Source organism: Arachis duranensis, chromosome 8, assembly GCF_000817695.3.
Source record: "Arachis duranensis cultivar V14167 chromosome 8, aradu.V14167.gnm2.J7QH, whole genome shotgun sequence".
Taxonomy (NCBI): Eukaryota; Viridiplantae; Streptophyta; class Magnoliopsida; order Fabales; family Fabaceae; genus Arachis; species Arachis duranensis.
The window spans coordinates 31,536,757-31,555,718 of record NC_029779.3 but is presented as its reverse complement, the minus strand read 5'-3'; the positions used below and the strand labels follow the sequence as shown (position 1 = coordinate 31,555,718).

General features: G+C 34.1%; 3 protein-coding genes and 1 non-coding gene across 5 annotated transcripts; 2 read left to right on the top strand and 2 right to left on the bottom strand.

Moving 5' to 3' along the window:
* Positions 1-204: 204 nt before the first annotated feature.
* Positions 205-1,505, top strand: LOC110274613 (uncharacterized). 2 transcript variants are annotated; one of them, XM_021129330.2, is made up of 2 exons: positions 205-649; positions 724-1,505. In XM_021129330.2, the coding sequence occupies exons 1-2, from the start codon at positions 452-454 to the stop codon at positions 1,285-1,287; spliced, it is 762 nt and encodes a 253-aa protein (XP_020984989.1). In that variant the 5' UTR covers positions 205-451; the 3' UTR covers positions 1,288-1,505. The 2 variants fall into 2 exon arrangements, with proteins under 2 accessions (XP_020984989.1, XP_020984988.1); XM_021129329.2 differs by having other exon boundaries at positions 721-1,499.
* A 21-nt stretch (positions 1,506-1,526) lies between these two features.
* Positions 1,527-7,906, bottom strand: LOC110274611 (QWRF motif-containing protein 3). The gene is made up of 7 exons (XM_021129327.2): positions 7,774-7,906; positions 3,028-4,169; positions 2,817-2,936; positions 2,611-2,727; positions 2,252-2,341; positions 2,067-2,174; positions 1,527-1,783 (listed from the first exon to the last, which is right to left on the bottom strand). The coding sequence occupies exons 2-7, from the start codon at positions 4,141-4,143 to the stop codon at positions 1,688-1,690; spliced, it is 1,647 nt and encodes a 548-aa protein (XP_020984986.1). The 5' UTR covers positions 4,144-4,169; positions 7,774-7,906; the 3' UTR covers positions 1,527-1,687.
* On the bottom strand, positions 5,035-8,250 carry LOC107462107 (probable galacturonosyltransferase 10). The gene is made up of 2 exons (XM_052253344.1): positions 7,774-8,250; positions 5,035-6,831 (listed from the first exon to the last, which is right to left on the bottom strand). Exons 1-2 carry the CDS (start codon positions 7,921-7,923, stop codon positions 5,425-5,427), a joined length of 1,557 nt encoding a protein of 518 aa, XP_052109304.1. The 5' UTR covers positions 7,924-8,250; the 3' UTR covers positions 5,035-5,424.
* Positions 8,251-18,694: 10,444 nt separating this feature from the next.
* Positions 18,695-18,837, top strand: LOC127741326 (small nucleolar RNA snoR134). The gene has a single exon (XR_008002279.1). It is a non-coding gene; the product is annotated as a small nucleolar RNA snoR134 (small nucleolar RNA).
* Positions 18,838-18,962: the final 125 nt, after the last annotated feature.

Genomic DNA, 18,962 nt, shown 5'->3' with positions numbered 1-18,962 from the left:
TTATTTTAACTATATAATTTTGTGCTATTATTATTTCTCATTCGAATATAAATTAAATTTTTGTATTTCAGTTTTAAAATAATTTAATATATATTAAGTTATTAACATAAGACAAACAAAATTTAGAAAAAAATTTATATTTTGTATATGTACTAAATAATTTTATATTATGATACTCTGTGTAATGTGCGAGTTTTAATCTATAACTATTATATATATATATATATATTTGTATATCATTCAATTTTTTAGACACTAGAAATGAAAAGCACTTCCCAGTTCCCACTTCCCACATGACCACTATTGTATAATAGAAGTATGATCCAAATAAAAGAAGCAGTAGCTGAATTCATGACTCATGTTCTTTGTGTGAATCCAAAGCCGTACACAATGCAAGAACTAGATTAACTACTATAAGCCAAAAACTAACCAGAATCTTTGATAGAGAAAGATGGCTCAAAACAAAGGTTTACATGGAGAGAACAAGAGAACAAGGCAATATGCTTTCATGCTGATGCTAGCTTTTGGTGTTTCATTTCTTGGTGTTCTGATGCTTCACAAGTTTAGAGAACAAGAGCACAAGGCAATATGCAGCTTTCTTGTCAAGGAGAAAGACGGGGAGCTTCTTTCCCTTCAGCTTTTATTGCAGGTAAAACCAACTTCTTCTTCTTCTTGTCTTTTCTAACCAAATTATGACTTTGGTTATGTTATTAATATTAGAAGCAAAGAGATCACAACAAAGAGATAGAAGGTAAGATTGAGGAAATGAAGGTGAAGATATACTCATTGAAAGGTCAGAAGATGGAGCTTGACAAGAGAGTTTTGCAGATGAAGTCTACCATGGATTCTCTAAAAGAAGAGCAGCGAGTGATCGAATCTGCATTCGAGGAGAAACAGAACGAGATTAGGATGCTGCAAGTACAAGGGAAAATTTTGAGAAACAATAGTGAGTTGAACACTTTCAAGGATGGTGAGATTAGAGCAGAATCCAAGGATGAAGTTATGAATGGAAGTGGGAATGATGATAGATTGATCGAGACGAATGAACATGACAAGGAGAAAGTAAATCGACAAGTCAAAGATACTCGAGATGATAGTAATTTAGGAGTTACTGCTAAAAGTAAGAGTGGGAAGGAAAATGAAATAAACAAACAAGAGAAAAAGGCCAATGGTAAAGATTCTGTAATGAAACATGCCCAAGCAAGTAGATTAATGTGGAAGCAAAGGAGAAAGAATAGCTTGAACGCTGAAGCAAGAGAACATAGAGTAGATGAAATAAGACAATAATCCATTAATCTTCTGACATATTTCATGAACAACCTGAAGAATTTCAAGAAAGAATGCACTCATAGTTGCAATGACTAATAACTGATTTCTTCAAGGAGTAGATCAATGAAGAATAGAGTTTCAAGCAGGTTTCGTGAATCATATTTACTGTTTTCAGGTTATACATTAGATGGAAATTTGTCGGTAATCATAAAAAGTACATACCGCAAATATATCATAAAAATTATATAACTTAAAATGAATTATGTTCTATGGATTTGCCTTTTTTTTTGTTCTTTATGAAAAGAAAATTAACAACAGATACTAACTTCATTATATTTTGCCACCATTTTCCTATTTGAGGTTGTCATAGTAATTATACTATTTATCTTGGTTAAACTTCCACTAGTAGCCTAGAGTTTTATGATGTGATCTCGTGTGGTAATTGCCGTTGTTGTTGTTTCCATTGCCAACTTTCAAGTTGAATGAGATTGCACTTTGCACTTCTCTCTTGAATCTGCCAATATATATTATCAAAAACTATTAGTATGCTCTAAACAAAAGCTTCATAAATAAGCAGTACAGAAACAGTACAAGTTTGGCTGAACTCTAATTGGTAAACAGTACAAATTTTTAATCTGCAAGCATTAAAAATTGGGAAATTTCTCTAGACTTCTAGTCCTCCCTACTCTTCTCTCTTCAAAATTGAACATAATGCTTCATTTTGATTGACAAAACTTAGAAGTTTAAACCATATCTACTCCCCTTTGTCATTTTAGAAAAGATAAAAAAATAGTTACCTCAAAGACAGATATGATTTGGAAAAGATCATAGAACTCTTCTAAGAGTTGTTTCTCTTGTGCAACTACTTCTGCTAATTCTGATAGCAGTAAAGCAGTCTCATCAACCTGATGATAAAGCAAATTTTCAATTTCAAGTTTAAGACCTCATCAGTCGAAAAAGCATAGTGTTTTAACAAACATACTGAAGGTGGGAAACAAGTTAACATTGACGCGATAGAAGCCGTGACATCAGTTGCATGCCGTAGAGTGATTGATGTTGATTGTAAGTCCACCTATAAGCATAATAACTTTGTTAACAGTTCTTCGAATAAGAAGGAAATATTGCTATTTTAATACGAATCTGACACATCATATTTAGTCATTGTTACAACTTAAGGGAAGCCTGCTAACTTCTTTTCATAATACTTTGTTTTTTTTTTTACCCTCCTTACTTTATTGTAAGTGCAGCTAGATACAAAGTATTAGATTTGTATCTCTTGTGGTGTTGATTTTTTTTTTCCATCTATGCAAGAATTGTTCATCATAGAGAATGTAGCCATACCTTTGCACCTTCCAAGAGGGGAATTCTACAGATAACAGAATACAAACTCTCTTTGATCTTGGTAATTGCTGACGAGTGTTGCCTTTCCAAACCTCCCCAAGTCTCCAACAGTTTCATCTGTCACATGCATATATATATATATGTTTCTATATATCAGCCCAGAGGAAGAATAACATGACTGATGATTCTTAAGATTTAGTACTAACTTGAGAATACAATATGAAATTGAGCTTCATATTAAGCTTCTGTTTGCTGAATTGTATCATCTTTTTTAGCACTGAATTCTGCAGCTTTGTAAGGCCATCCCATGCACATAACAAATTGCTCTAAATCAACAAAGCATCAGCACCATTTCTCAATTGCGCATCTAGAGGCAAATCATTCTTAAGTGTAAGATGAGAGATGAATATAATGTACCTGTGCTTGATTAAAAATGTTTTCATTTACAACTTTGGCTCTAGCATTTGCATACCTCCATTGCATCAACCGATTTTCAAGCAAGCGAAGCTGATGGCCAGCCTCATAATTCCCACCAGAACCCATTGGCGAAGAAGGATTTAACAAGGATTTCTTGCTCTTGAAGAGATCAAAACCCATGGTCAAAAATCTCTCCACTCCTCTAGTCATGATGGGACTACTATGTTGTTTCTTCAAGCTCGAAAAGGACAACGGTTTATCCATGCTTTCAATCGACATGGATGGTGAACTAGTCCTTCCAGGTGACAAAGCCCACTGAGACGTAGAACTCTTGTAACCTGATGTAAGAGAGTTAGCCCTCTTGATGGGAGTTTTCAAGTTGAGTTTCTTAAATAAAATAGAGGAATCATTGGTGTTCATAATATCTACAATGTTGGAATCTGAAGTCCCCTTTCTAGGCCTTGTTTTCATCTCATCACTCATGTACTTGGAGGGAACCTCAACTCCCTTTTCCCTTGAATTCAAACTCATGGACACCTCGCTGTAATCCGATTCTGAATCAACCGAGTTCATGGAGGAAAAAGAGTTTCTCCCTGATGATAACTTTCTGTGCAAGGCATTCTCATCCAAGGAAAATCTTCCAGGAACAATGGAACGGTGTTTCTTCCCATAGCCATTGTTTGAACCATTCTCAAGAGTGCTGCTATTCTTGTTTTTAGTCCTAGAAGAAAAAACAGAACTTGCCTTGTTGGGCTTCTTAGAATCGATCTGTTTGTCATGTTCAAGGTTTTCTATGATCCTGTCCTCGCTGATTCGATCGGCAAGCGTGACAGAGTTTCTCTTAGCAGAAGAAGGCCATAGTTGATGATGGCGTGTGGCAGGGCCTTGTTCTTCGGCGTGCTTGCTGCTGTTGCTGTGTCTTGTTGAACTAGAACCAGTCTTGCGTCGAAGTGGAGAGAGAACTTCACGTGTAGAAGAAGGAAAAGAGTGTTCAACAGAGGTTGTTGTTGGAGATGATGGAAGAAACCGTGAACTCACCTCACGGTTTCTGTGTTGACGAGATTGTTTGGGAGGTTGAAAGGGAACAACTGAAGAGGCACTTGGTGTCTTCATCATCAAAGGCAAACAAAGACAGAAATAATCTGTGATGCAAGTTAGTTATGACAGTTATAAACCAGGGACAGCAAAATGTTAAGTAGCAGTGTTCTACGGCAGCATCAAAAAGTAATGAATATGGAACATAGAAATATGAAGTAGCGTGCATAACATGAATGAATGATTGCACTGTTTTAATGAAAGGACTAAGTTAGTAGAAAATGATGTGCTGAGTGTTCCGGCCCCCCTGTCGTTGCTACCGTAAGGCCGGCACTTTGATGAAAAAACATTCAATTCAATGAGTGCCGACCAAATGGTAGAACCTTCTAAGTTCTAACTTTGCAACTTGGAAACTAAAAGGGCCTTTCTGTTTGGATTTCTCAAGATTAAATTTAAATTTGAAATTTTAACTGAGTCATTAGTTTATTATTATGTTCCCCTTCAAGTTTCATTTCTTTTGATAGAGGCAAAAGTTGGGAATATTGCAGGCTATATTTCATAACTTAAATATTTGATCTTTCAGAGCTTGATGAGCTCAGGATTTAACATACTTAGGCCTAGGGTGTAGATCGGTCCAATCCTGGATTTAATTAAAATTGGGGGGCAAATAGCATTTGTGTGCATGCAACCAAAATTGTCCGTAATCATTGGGTTGTCCTTTGTATTGGGAAAGACAGCCATAATTTCTTTAATTGGCTAGTCAAGTTTTTTATAAGAGTCCGGTTACAGTGACAGAGACCAAAAATCTGTTGAAACCCATCACATGTGAAAACACATATAAAGCCTGTCATAACACAGGCAATCAGGAATCACATGTGAGAGGGGCAATTGGAAAACCATAAGTAAATAGGTAAGCAAGGAAATTCCTGGCACATTTTGGGGTAAAGAATAGAGCAATAAGACTAGCAACAATGAATGGCAATGGATACTACGTATAACTAGCGGTTAACATCAATCTTTTACTAGAAAAATACAAGAAAAAGCTCTGAATTGATTGATATTGCCTAATACTTGTATCAAATGAACATCTATATGCTACAACGGAAGACTCATAATCAATGTAGACCCCCCAAGTTGCAGCCACTAGGCATGCCTGACCTAAAATTGTACAAGCATTTCTAACTACAAAATTAAAACCTCAATCTGTGCTTGTTCGTGTAAGGGTCATCAAACCTTTCCAGTTCCTCACAAATCAATGCAACTTTCACTGCTGCAATAGAGGATGAAAATAGTCAATGTGTTGATCCTGCTACTCTTTAATCTGAATCTTCCACCATCCATGGTTGGGAGCTCCTACTGAAATCAATGGAAATTGCATTGTTGCAACAAAGGATGAGAGTAGTCAACAAATTTTTCCCAAAGGGGCTTGTACTTCTCAATGCCGATCTTCAACCATGGTTTGGAGTTCCCATTGAAATGAAGTACAGCGCCTCTCTCTATCAACTGAGGATCAACGGTTGTGTAGCCAAAACCCAATACATGCCATGATGGATCCAAGGGTTCCGTTAATCCATAGAAAGTCAACAGTCCAGGGGGCAAGGTTCCAAGTTTCCACAATGTCCGGTCGACATTCTTTTCCTGCCAATAATGGTAGATGCCGGTAACATTCTTTTTCCTCCATTCAACCAAATCAAATACATTCATCCCGAATGCCCATCCACAAGCATCAGGATCAAAATGTGTATGAATCAGAGGATGGGAGTAGTTTAGATATTTGTGATATCTATGAAATGTCTCCATGCATGTTTCCACAGCCCCATTGACGTTGCCCTTCAAGTCAAGGGAGAAAAGACCAGAAAGATCCTTTTGAACTACAACATCATCATCCAAGAACACCACCTTCTTTAGTGCAGGAAATACCTCAGGTATATAAAACCTCAGATGGTTAAGCATGGATAGATATTTAGGGTTACGGAACTTGATCGGTGTCCTGCCATCGCCACTGTTGCCAGAAAAGTAATAGCTCTGTGTTTCTGTGTCTTGAAGTTGCTTAAGCACAGGAACATATGAAGCATTTAACCAAATGAAGTCTTCAAACTTTTGAACTTCCACAGTCACCCCACGGAAATCATTCATGGCAAACCATGCCTTCATTGCCGCAAAATTTATTTCATCAGTTACAAGGTGGAAAACAATCATATCAGGATTCTTAGAGCTTATCGATGTTGAATTGACAACAACTGAAGTTGCGAGAATATTGTCAGAAAAGACACAAAAATGAAAAAGATTGTTATCCTTAAGTTTCATCTCGACTTGTCTTTTGTCCCTCAATTTATTTTGCAGATTAAGGTTTTTGAACCATTCAGTTGTCAACCGAACACCAAGACAGTATAGGCTTTTCGGGACCTCTTCAGCAGCTATTTGTCCATATTTTGAACTCTTTTCAGTCACAGAATTCATCTGTTCTTCAAGCGCTTGAATTTTTGCTTTGAATCGCATGATCATGGTTGCACTGTCATAATGGAGCTGCTGAGCCTGGTATAACAATAATGCCATATCACGGATAGCACTTTCAGATTCTCTAGTTGATAGAGGAACTCGCCTAGTGGCAGCGTTCGAGAGGAGAATTTGTGAATTGCGGATCTGGGCACTTAATTCCCAAGCAAATTGTAAATTGTTACTTTCTTTTGCAATCACGACAAAAGCTTTTGCTAGGGATATCTGCCCAACAAGAAAAAAACAAAAAAAACACACACACACACACAAACCCTTAACTTTGTAATAAGAAATCAGGCTAACAATCTAATCAAGTACATTTTTGCATGACCACGGTATCCTTTCTGGCCAAGCTTGACATTGCTTGTAGGTCCCAAATTTAGAAACAATATTATAATATTTATAGTTATTGGCTAGGAGCAGAGGGAAACCCAAGAAAACTTTGACAAGGTGCAATAACTTCATTTGATTCATGTAGCCAACCCTAACTAGTAGGGTAAGACTCTTCTTCTTGCTATAGTTATAGGCTAGGAACAATGAGAGTAATAACTGAAAAAATCACTATTCTCCCTATTGCTAAACAAGGTTTACCGACATGATGCAAGCATACATACACCACTCATATGATCTAGCATAATGATACTACTCCAAACTATATTAACCATCCAACTGCAGACATATGTTGAAAAAAGTATGTATTAGTATTGACAGGAAAATTATTCAATCTAGTATTCAATTCAACACCCCCGGCCGGCCACTGTAACACACGGATTTCATCCAACAAAATTTTACCTCACGTAAAAAACATCCTAAAAGAAGAGAAATATAGAAAATAAAATATGCAGTGCACGTCTCATCTCACCAATAGTAACAGTTCCTAACTCTTGCACCATGCCCTGAGTTGGTTAACAACCACCATTCCAATGTTTCCATGCATGCAACTGTAAACTTTTTTTGACGATTTTATTTTATTTTATTCCAAAAAAAAAGAAACACAAAATTAGAAACCAAAACACAGGAATTACTTCTTTAAACCCTGCATCTTTTTATTTACTCTGACTAAGAACCCTTAATCCCACTCCTCCTAAACAATCAATGCAACAAAAGAAAAAGGGATAACATTCATAATAAAATAAATCATCCATTTGCTAATTTCCCCTCGCAATTTCCATAAAAAAAAAACGGCACAAATCTTAAAATGCTAATAATTATTACCTGTGCCAAAGCTGGTCTTGACTCAATCTGGTTCCCTTTGCTGAGAATATAGACAAAGAGGATAACCACTCCACAGCACAATGCCCACCACAACGCATCAGGAATCCTCCTCCTCACCGGCCTCCGAAAATCCGCACCTCTTCGCCTCATTTTCCCGGAAAATGTCTTTCCTTTTCCGGGAAAATAGTTTTCAGTTGGGGGAGAGAGAGCAGAAGCACAGAGACAGAATGTTGCAGATCACGAAGTGTTAGCAAGATCTGCAGGCAGCAGCTGGAGCTTCCAGTTTTGGATCTGTGAGGTGAAAAGATTCAGACTTGGGAGAATTAATTGGGTTTGCAGCTGTGGGCATGCGTGGTTAAGAAGAGCTTCGAGATCACTAATTGTCAGAGAGACAGCGAAGATAAACAGTTGGGAGGTTGTGATTGAGATTTTGATATTGAGTTTGTGGAAGTGGTTATTATCTTGCGCTGATGAAGTAACGAAGGTGCTTCTTCTCTTTTCACTGACGTTGACAAACGGCCATGATCATGCCATCTCAACCGTACCTATTTTCTTCTTTTTATTTTTCATTTTTAATAATGTCGGTCATGTCAACTATCGCTATAGTTATAATGATTTTATACTTGCTTGCTTATTTACATATGCATAACGCTACCACAAAATATTTCACATTGGCTAATTTATATAAATTAGGGTTTAGTGCCACATTAGATACAGAATTGCAAAATATCATTTTATAAAAAATTGTGTATAAAAAAAATAAGTGACTTGGTTATTGTAAAGGATTCTAATCGCAATAGAACAATGATTTGTAAAGTTTGATTATTTTGAATCAAAATAAAATGCGAATATTATTTTATTATCGTGATAATTTTTTTAAAATTTGTATAATGAAATTGTATGCCAAATTTAAAGATATGGCAGTCAGTCTTGGAGGATCTGCTTCTAATCGTCATTCTACAGAAAATTTAAAAAAAGGCTAATTCTTCTATGTCTTTAATTTTGGTGTTGAAATTGTCGAAATTACTTTTTGTAGTAAGTTTTAAATATTAAAAAATTGTTTACTTTTATATTTTTTAATTTAAATATTAATTTTTATTTCTTTTTAATAAGTTAGGCAAGTGTATATAGACATTATAGCATACACCTTAAAAAAATTGTATCGACAAAAATATCATAATATATGCTCGGATATAAATTTTCATAATATCTGTATGATTTTATTTGCATATGGTAGGAGCTTCTTTAAATTTTTCTTAAATTCAGAAATAAGGTATTAGTGTCCTTGTTGATATACCTATCAAGAGAAAGCTCGTTAAATAGCTTCTGAAACTAAATCTTTGTTGGCTCTGCCAAGCATCAATCTAAAAGGAAGTGACTTCCAACTTAGCTATTTTTATGAATACCAAATTAGTGACTGTACATTTGTTAAACGACATGTGAAAATTATGATTTCTAGATGCCACTGTTTAATGTAGCCATAAGAGCCCATTGACTTGAACCAATACTCGTAAAATCTGGCGACATAGTATAATCCAGTCAATGGAAGGTAAAAAATGATGCAACTATATAAAGAAATTTTCTACTGATTTCTCATTCTAGTAATACAACAAATCAGCTATATAAAAAATTAATATTCACATTTACAACATGTACATCTAGAAAAATATTTAAACATTTTATTCAAATATTTTATTAAAAAAAATATACAACCTTATTACAAAGCTAAGATATAATCTCAATCAACCATATATATTTTAAAATTTTAATAGATATCTAATATAATATCCTTTAAGTATAAGTCATTATTCACATATTATAATTAACAAAAATGATAAAAATAAAAATTACTTGATTAACCTGTCATTTATCCAGCCACATGAGTAATATCATTTAACCAATACAACTAATTCACATAATTCATTATGTAAATTTTTTTCTCTATTTCCCTCCTTTCTTTCTCTTTTTCTTTGTGGATGTGGTTGTTTTCTTTCTTTGTCAAACAAAATACTAAACCGTAACATACCAAGATAATTTCATCATTGTATAACTCAACCTAAATCGTGGTAATCACTTGGGTATATTAATTTTTCATTCCACCGGTAAATCACGACACGTGTTTAGGATGTGTTTAGTTTGTGTTTTTATTTTTTGTTTATATTCAATATTTTTTTGTTTTTTTGAATGTTATAAGAAAATTAATAAAAATAGTAAAATTTTATTTTTTATTTTTATCTCCTGTCTTTTCTTTTTTTTTCAAATTTAAAAAATATAAAATATTAAAAATAAAAATACAAACTAAATGTATCCGTTTTATAAAACCCACTTCTACTACTAAATCGTAGCTTTGCTTAGGGTTTCATGGTTGTCTACCTCCCCTACTAAATCGTGGATTGGACCAGGTTTTTTGACCGTCTTATTTAGTATTTAGTTAGTAAATTATAGAATTTAGTTGGATTTTAGGACTTCTAAAGACACACTAAGTAGTGCATTACTCTAATTTCTTTATTTCATCTTACAATATTATATTATTTTATCAATTTTTACTTAACAATATTAAGAGGTACGTGTTAGATCTAGCTAACAATAAAGTATGTAGATTGATTGATAGGCATGTTCGATTGGTATTATGTAAAAGCAATATAATGTGCGAAGGGAATACGTTAATTAGGCAATTTATTATAAGTTCAACTTAACACTCAAGGTGTAAACATTTAATTTTCCTATTTATTTGGACAAATATGTTCTAACCCATTCACATTATTGGAAGATCAAAAATAAAATAAAAGATGCAACTATTTTTATACGGGTGACGTTATGTATAACTAACTATTTGTGAATACTATACTAATTATTAATTAACTAAAGAGAAAGTATTGGAAAAACCAATATTAATGGTGTAAAACGTGTATAATAAATAAAAAAAATTAAAATTAATATTAAAAATAAGATCATTAATTAATTATTTAATTTTAAATTTTAAAATTTTAAAATTAAGATTAGTATTTAAATTCATTCACACTACGTACGGTTATTTCTAATCTTATTGTAACCTTCAATACACGTTTAAAATTCACTGTCATCTTTTCCGGTTCTCACATCGCTTCACTGAATTTCTCGTCGGCCATATCGAGGCCGCCGCATCCTCCCACCGACACCGTCCTCACCTCCGCCGGTCAGCCCGATTCGCCTTGCTCTTAGCCTAACGTTGCTGCCGCTGTTTTCGTGCCTCTCTTCCGAACCGGCTTCGTTTCTCCCATTCCTTCAAACTTCTTCTCACCGATGATACCATCATGTTCTTCTTCTTCTTCGAATTCAAGCATGGTTAGCTTCTTTCATGATTTGAGCACTATGCTTCACAACAGTACCATTTTTGTCATGACTAGTCCTTTAGAATTATGTTTCACCACAATAATAGTTTCTTCTGTTTATTCATCTTCTTCTTCTATTTTAATGGTCAATTTAGTATGGTCATTTTAGTAGGTATGTAGATGGTTATTTTATTTTTATGTAGATGATTATTTTGATTGAATTTTGTTTAGTTATATATAATTAAAATATGTTAGATGTTCAATTCATTAGGTATGTGGATGATTATTTTTATCTTTAAGAGGATGGTTATTTTTATTAAAAGTCAAAGACAGAACACTAAAAATGCAGAAAAATAGAGAGAGCAAAAGACAATGACCAATGAGTGAAAAGAATATTATATTCTTCTTGTATTACAAATGAGAATGGTAGCTATATATATACAATAGGGCTGAAACTACAGCTCATTATTGAATGGTAAAACTTGGGTAATTCTATGATTGGCAACATCTTTTTTGTACAGCAAGACAAAAAAGATGTTTCTAGAATTATGGTGGTGCAGTTTCTGATAAGGGTGGAATTGTGCCGCTGAATTGTAGGTTGGTTTTGGGTGATTTTTTCTTTTTGTCTTGTACTGATTTTGTGGTGTGGTTTGTTAAAGGATGAGTGGCGTGTGGCAAGCCAAATAGCAACGGTGAAATAAGATGATTATTGATGAAGGTGAAGTGGCCGGCAGTTAAAAAAAAAAAGAGGATATTGAGTTATTTTTTTGAAATAACTAATTGAATTTTTTAAAAATTTGAAATTTGAAGTGAGAGAATTTAAATTTTAAAATTTGATGTAAAATAACTAAATGGGAGTTTTTAAATTTATTATTTTGTGGATAATTTTTATTTTTAATTCATATTGAACCAAATAAATAACCTATTGTACACATTGTACAAATACTTTATTAACTCTCTAACGGGGTCTTAACTAAATATGCTATCTCCTTTCCTTATAAAAAATGGGAGAACAAAAATAAAATTTCTGATTATATATTAGTGATCTAAATTTTTTCTTTTTATATATTTTGCTAAAGTGAAGTATTATTATGATATTAGAAAACAATATACGGTGCCTTCTTATGCAAATGTATACCCAAAGAATATTAACATAAGCGAGTAAATAATAGTGCCTTCTTAGAAGAGCTGAGCTATATTATCAAAATGTTATATTAAATTCAACAGGAAGGAATCAACAGATTAAAGCTCATTTTATGTATAATTTTGTATAATCAATCATCAATCCAATAATATTATAAACGACAGGGTTTAGTTTAAGGATGGATGAGGATGAGTCCATGATGCATATATAGGCACTTTCGTTTATTTTTGAGTAAGCGCATTTTTGATAGAAGCAAATTTTTAATTAAAAAAATAGCCAAACAGCACTTATATATTGCAAAAAATATATCAGATCTGAAACTAAACAAGAAAGTAAATAAGTTTTATGTTAAACTATTGTCTGAGAGGAGGCGCAAAGTTCGATTACAAAGAATCTTATACAAACAAAACAAAGACAAAGACTCATTATGATCTCTTTTGTTTCTAAATCTTCACAGTAAATACTGCACCATAGAAACCTATCTTCTCTTCTTTTCATAATTGGTCCAAAAGCTTTCTGAAAATATAAACATTTTCATAAATGAAAAGCCTTCGTTGTATCTTCATCCCGAGCCTGCGAACACATCAGTAACACACCCATAGAGAGACCAGAAACACCACAAAAAGGGAGAAAATACCACAAAGGAGTTATTTAATCTAGATCTGGATCTCAGATCTGGATCTCTTGAGACAGAAATCACACAAACAAACAGAAAGTAATAATCTAGATTTGGATCACAGATCTAGATCTCTTGAGACAGAAACCACACAAACAAACAGAAAGTAAAAACAAAGGAGAAAGGATGCAAAGGAAGGAGAGAAGGTAGGTGATGAAGAGAGAAAGATAGAGAGAGGATTATGACCGGCGAAAAGAGAGAGAAAAGTAGCTGGTGAGGGTGAGATACTGGAAGGAAGAGAAAGGAAAGAAAGAAAGAGGCGTAGTAGAGGGACGCTGCCGCCGCCTCAGCCTGGCTGCGGTGTCCCTCCTCCCTTCTCCCTCCCCCTTTTTCCTCTACTATTAGGATTATTTGGATCAAGAATAGTTATAAAAATAATATTTTCGACAAAAATTAAATTAGATTATTGTGTAAAAGAATAAGAAATAGGAATAACAACTCGACGCAACAGGTTACCATTATGCATAACTGATTCGATTTGGAGAACAATAAGGACAAATCTAAAAATAAAATTCGACCAGTTTCTCAGTTCACTAGTATGCTTAAATAAGTGTCGAGATTCAAATATTAATTTATACATGCAGTATCTGATTTGCAATAGATTAACTTTTGATCTATCAGACAGAGAGATACTATAAAAAATTAAACAAAAATAAGACAATCTACAAATTTTAATGTAGAGAGTTAAATTTCAAAAGAACATTTTAATCATTCTTTTTTTATAATAATTTTCATTACATACCAATAATTTAGATATAGAAATGAGTATATAAAAATTAATTTAAAAAATAAAAAAAATTTAGTGTACCATATTAAATTAGTTAAGTACTTATTTGGGTATTATTAAGTGCTTGTTTGAGTGTCAATAAGATGATAGAAAAAAAAATTAATGAAAAATATTATTTTTTATTTTTTAACGTATTTAGTAAATTTTTAGTAGTAAAATAAAAGTATTAGAAAAATAAAAAAAATCTTTCTGAAAAGTTACAATTGATATTTTTTTAAAAAATATTTTTTCTTAAAAAAGATATTTTTACGTAACAAATAAATAAATAAATATTTTTATATTATTTTACCTAAATATAACTGACAAATAAAAAATACTTTTGTAAGAGATGTCTAAAATTAAAATTATTTTTATTTTTCGATAAGGTCTTTAAAAAAAATATAACTCAAAAATGAAAATTTTTCTTAAAAGTTCACCCAAATAAGTCATAAGTTGATAGAAATTAAAAAATATCTTTTTTTAATTTTTTTGTGTGTTTGGCAAATTTTTAGTAATAAAAGTAAAAGGAATAATACTACACATCCAAGTTTTTTTATGAATCAAATTCAACCAAGCTAAACAATAAGACTTGAAGTAATGCTACCCATAACTAATTTTTGTTGATGTTAGATCAACTTGGTTGGACTTAGTTAACAAAAACATTTAAATATGTAGTATTATTCAAGTAAAAGTACTAGAAAAATAAATAAAAAAAAAATCTTTTTGGAGAAGTAACAATTTACGTCTTTTTTAAAAAAGTATTTTTGACGTAATAAATAAATCAAAAATATTTTTATATTGTTGTACCCAAATATAATTGATAAATAAAAATAATTTTTTTGGCATGAGATATCCAAACATTAAATTACTTTTACTTTCTAAAATATTTTTTAAAAAAAGATAACTCAAAAAAAGATATTTTTTAAGAAGTTCATCCAAATAAGTTCTAAGTAAAAATTAATACAAAATGAAACAATTGAGATATAAACTCATCACGTAATAAAAAAATTTACATATAAATAAAGTCACTAAATCACATAATATTTTTTATTTCTTTAAGTACATATTTCATACATAAGTATAATTTTTTAAAAATGTTGGAGGCCAAAGCCACTACTTATCCCCTTTCTATCCCTCTAAAAGGAGAAAGTTAGATGCTCCTCCACTAAAACTCGGCTTTTTTACCTATATACGCATGTTAAATACATTTATTCCCAAAATGCGCATAGGTGGAAACTATTCTCAAAATGCGCAGTTCCATTTCTTGCATAGTAGCAAAATAGAACGACGAAGTTAGGGACGCCAGGCACAAAATAGGGGCACGGCGAAGGTGACAAATATGGGCACTCCATGTCTATTGTACCGCATACAAAATGTGACAAATAAGTGTGTACCACACACGAATTGGAACAATGACAAGGCTATAAAAACCCATCTCCTGCAGAACTGATGCCACAATTCCAATTATCACTTCTTCTACCCTCCCTTCCTCTCCGAAAATTCCATTTTTGTAGAAGTTATTTTCACCAATTTTTGGTGTGGTAATGACATCTGAACACATTTATGTGGTCATATATCCCAACGAAAAAATTTCACATACAATTGAAGGAGTGACATTAATGTGTGATGACCCACTTTGGATAATGATTCCCCCACAATCATCTCTGCAACAACTAAAAAATCTGATTCAGATGAACACTGGGTTGGTTGGAAAAAAGGAGATCAGTACGCTGATTTACAGAATGCCAGTTGCAGTAGCAATTTCGTTTGCATATCAGAAAATGCATATTAAATCTGACCAGCACGTATCGATGATGTTTTCGTATCATCGTAGCATTGGAAGCATATATTCTATGGAACTTTGTGTGAATCTCCAAGATGTGGGGGGCAACTCATCTAGTTCGAATAACGTGGATGAAATACGAAATTTCGGTGTTGGTCAAGGCATTCCATTTCCGGAGATTGGTGGGGCTCGCAGTCCGTCCTTTTAACGCGTTCGTGGCTCCCGTCCAGAATGCAGAAATTCCTCACCGACGTCCCTCCCCCACTGTCCATGTTGCATATCCGGAAGGAATGGCCGACAGGTTGGTTGACTCCTCTAAGGAAGACGAGATTGAGGATGATAGCGGAGAGGAAGCAGAAGTTGTTCTGGAGACCCAATCGCTTGAGGGCGATAGGGTTATCCCAACTCGGGTCAAACCGATAAATGTGGCTAGGGTTGGAGGTCTTTCTAGCAGCACCCCCGACCATTACCTGCACCTGAGTCTTGGTCCAATGAACTCGACTATTGCGGAGGACATACCAAGCAACTATGCTTTGACCGGTGAAATGGAGCTAGAGCTTGGCTTGAAATTCCTGAATAAAGATGCAGCAATGCTTGCTATTAAGAACTACAACATCCTTCGAAGTGCAGAATCCAAAGTAGTGGAGTCAGATCATACTCGGCTGATGGGCCACCATCCATTTTCGTTGCGAGCCGATTGGCGATGAAAGGTGTCGATGTTTAACGGAGGGTTCGGCAGACCTTGTTTGCCACCGAATTGCCGCATGACTTTATCGATGTTAACAATCTCGATCCAACAGAACAAAATCAGTGGCACGACTGCAGTATAGAAATTACCATGCGGAGCTCCAAGAAATTTCGCAGGCACCCTGGACAGAATACGTGCATCCCTGTACGACATCCACACAAACTACCAAAACCAAGCGTCACATAGAAAGGTAAACGAATCTTCATGGAAAAAATAAATTCATGCTCTAACAAACAACAAGAATGATTACCTCATCCACCTTTAGAGTGTCCAACCTCAGACGGTGCTTTTGCAAGCGTTCCTCGGCGTAGTCATTCTTTCCTCTCTTACCCGCCCACCTATAAAGAAACACGATTATCATTACCACATTTAAATTTTGACGCAGATGAAATAACAACACAAGTCATAAATACGGAAGTTATGTAACATAATATATTACGTTGTAGCTAACGGAAACGTGTATGGGCTCGTCACGTCCGGTGCCCAGAAATGAAGCCTGAAGTATATCCAAGACATCAGTAATGTATGACAGCCAGACATTCCCTCGACATTATAATCAGTCGTTAGGCAGATGGCTCTATACAACTAACACAGCACGGCGCTGCCCCAACTATATGTACTAATGGCATCATAGTTGGCCAGGAGAGGAAGATAACGTACGTGAACCGTGTTGTTCGCTTTGTTAGGAAGTAAAACACCACCCAATAAGTACATAATGTAACAACGTGCATATCGTACGACGGCATCCTCGGGAAAGTCAAGAGGCATCTGTTGGAGTCTACTCTTGAGCCACTTCAATTTTATGTTATACTTCGTGGTCCCAACATGTCCATCAGGAACTTCATCGAGGAGTTCCTCACACCATTACCAAATATTCCTCTGGTGGAACTTACTCCATGACCTTAGAGTGCTACTCACCGGCTCATCGTCGATTGGTAACCCCAACTGCATAGCAACATCCTCCAGAATAACAGTACACTCACCCCATGGGAGGTGGAATGTGTGGGTCTCAGGATGCCATATTCTGGATTCTCTGGCGTCGTTGAGTACTTAATCACCGTACGCAACTCACAATTGCGGAATACAACGTTCTTACCCCTAGTTTGAATTTCCCGGTTACTGTAGTTTCTCCCACTAAAGTTGTTCTTGTTTGAATTTTCTTGACTTCTATCACCACCGCCCATCATGCCTCACCCAAAAGAGCGACTTTTCAGAGTTTCACAAGATGAAAAACAACAACGAGGAAGAGAAGAGTAGAGACAAAGAACAAAGATAAACAACAGCGAGGAGGAGAGGAGTAGAGACGAAGAACAAAGATGAACATTTGGCATGTTAGGGTTTTATAAGTGTGAATGGATCAATTTGGGTGTTTTAATCAAATTTGAGACACCAATTTGTGTTAAACTCATTGTATGTCCACATCAGCGTAGCATTTTACTGTACACCTCAGTGCCGTTAAAACGTCTCTTAACTTTTGGACCAACAGGGATTCACGATTCTGAGAGTGAATGACTTATTTGGTCATTTTTAAAAAGTGGAGGATTAATCTGAAGCGAGTTGGAAATTTTAAGGACCAAATTGGACATTACCTCTTAAAAAAATTAAAAAATATTCATATAATGACTAATTTGATTAATTTTTAAAATTTTAGGCATAAAAATTATTTTTGTGTATATTTTCAGGGACTAATTTGACTTTAAATAAATTTATGATATATCAAATAACACCTGCCATGTCATGTGTTATTGACCTGATACGACAATAAATTATCTTGTGATAGGTAATATTAACCAACCTACTACATCATCATGTCACATAATATTTAACATAACACATTATAATCTATTTAATGAAAAATAATTTGACTTATATTTTGTATTTTAAGATTAATTTGACTAATTTAATTTTTTGAGAATTAGTCTAAAAAAATGTGATGTTACGAATTTGACTATTAATCTCAAAATTAAATTATTGTATGAAACAAATATTTTTTTTATCAAAAATAAAGAAACTCGAACTCGCGATGGAGAGACTATGTCATTTGAATTATAGCTAATTGGCAACAAATAGTTTAAATATTACACGAGAGTTTAATATTCAATTATTTAATTAAATTTTTAATCTTAATTAATTTTTTAAATGAAAAATTTAAAAGTTATTTTTATTAACGTTCACAATGCATTAAAAATTAATTTCATTACAGAATAGTTATCAATTTTATTTTTAATTTTTAAAAACATTTTATTAATAGACTAATATTTTCTGGTATAGTATGAGGAGAATTTTTCTAATGACGGCCCAAGCGGTGGTGTGGACTGTGGAAAGAGATTAGGGTTTCTATTGCGGCTATATAACTTAAACAATAAACATGAGCGTTCGCATTCTCTCGATCCATAGCGTTCTAGGGTTTCTTCAATCTGAACTCAGCCATAACCACTTACTCCAAACGCCCCTTTGGCCCTCAGATCTTCTTCTCATGTTCTTTAATTTCTTTTGCACGATGCCTCCCGGGCTTCTCTGAGCTTTCGTTATGACGCGACTGCCCCGATGCACGTGCTACATCGGTGCCGTTCGTGTTGCAGATTCGTTTCTTTTATCTTCCACGGCCAATCTGTGTCAAAGTATCGGCAAGATCCTCTCTTTTTCAACCCTGTAACTTCTATTTTACTTGTTCGTTTGTGATATTAGGTTTTTTAAATTTGCCTCACTACACCTTTAGCTTGCTTTCGAATCGTTGAAATGAAAATGGAGCTAGTCATAG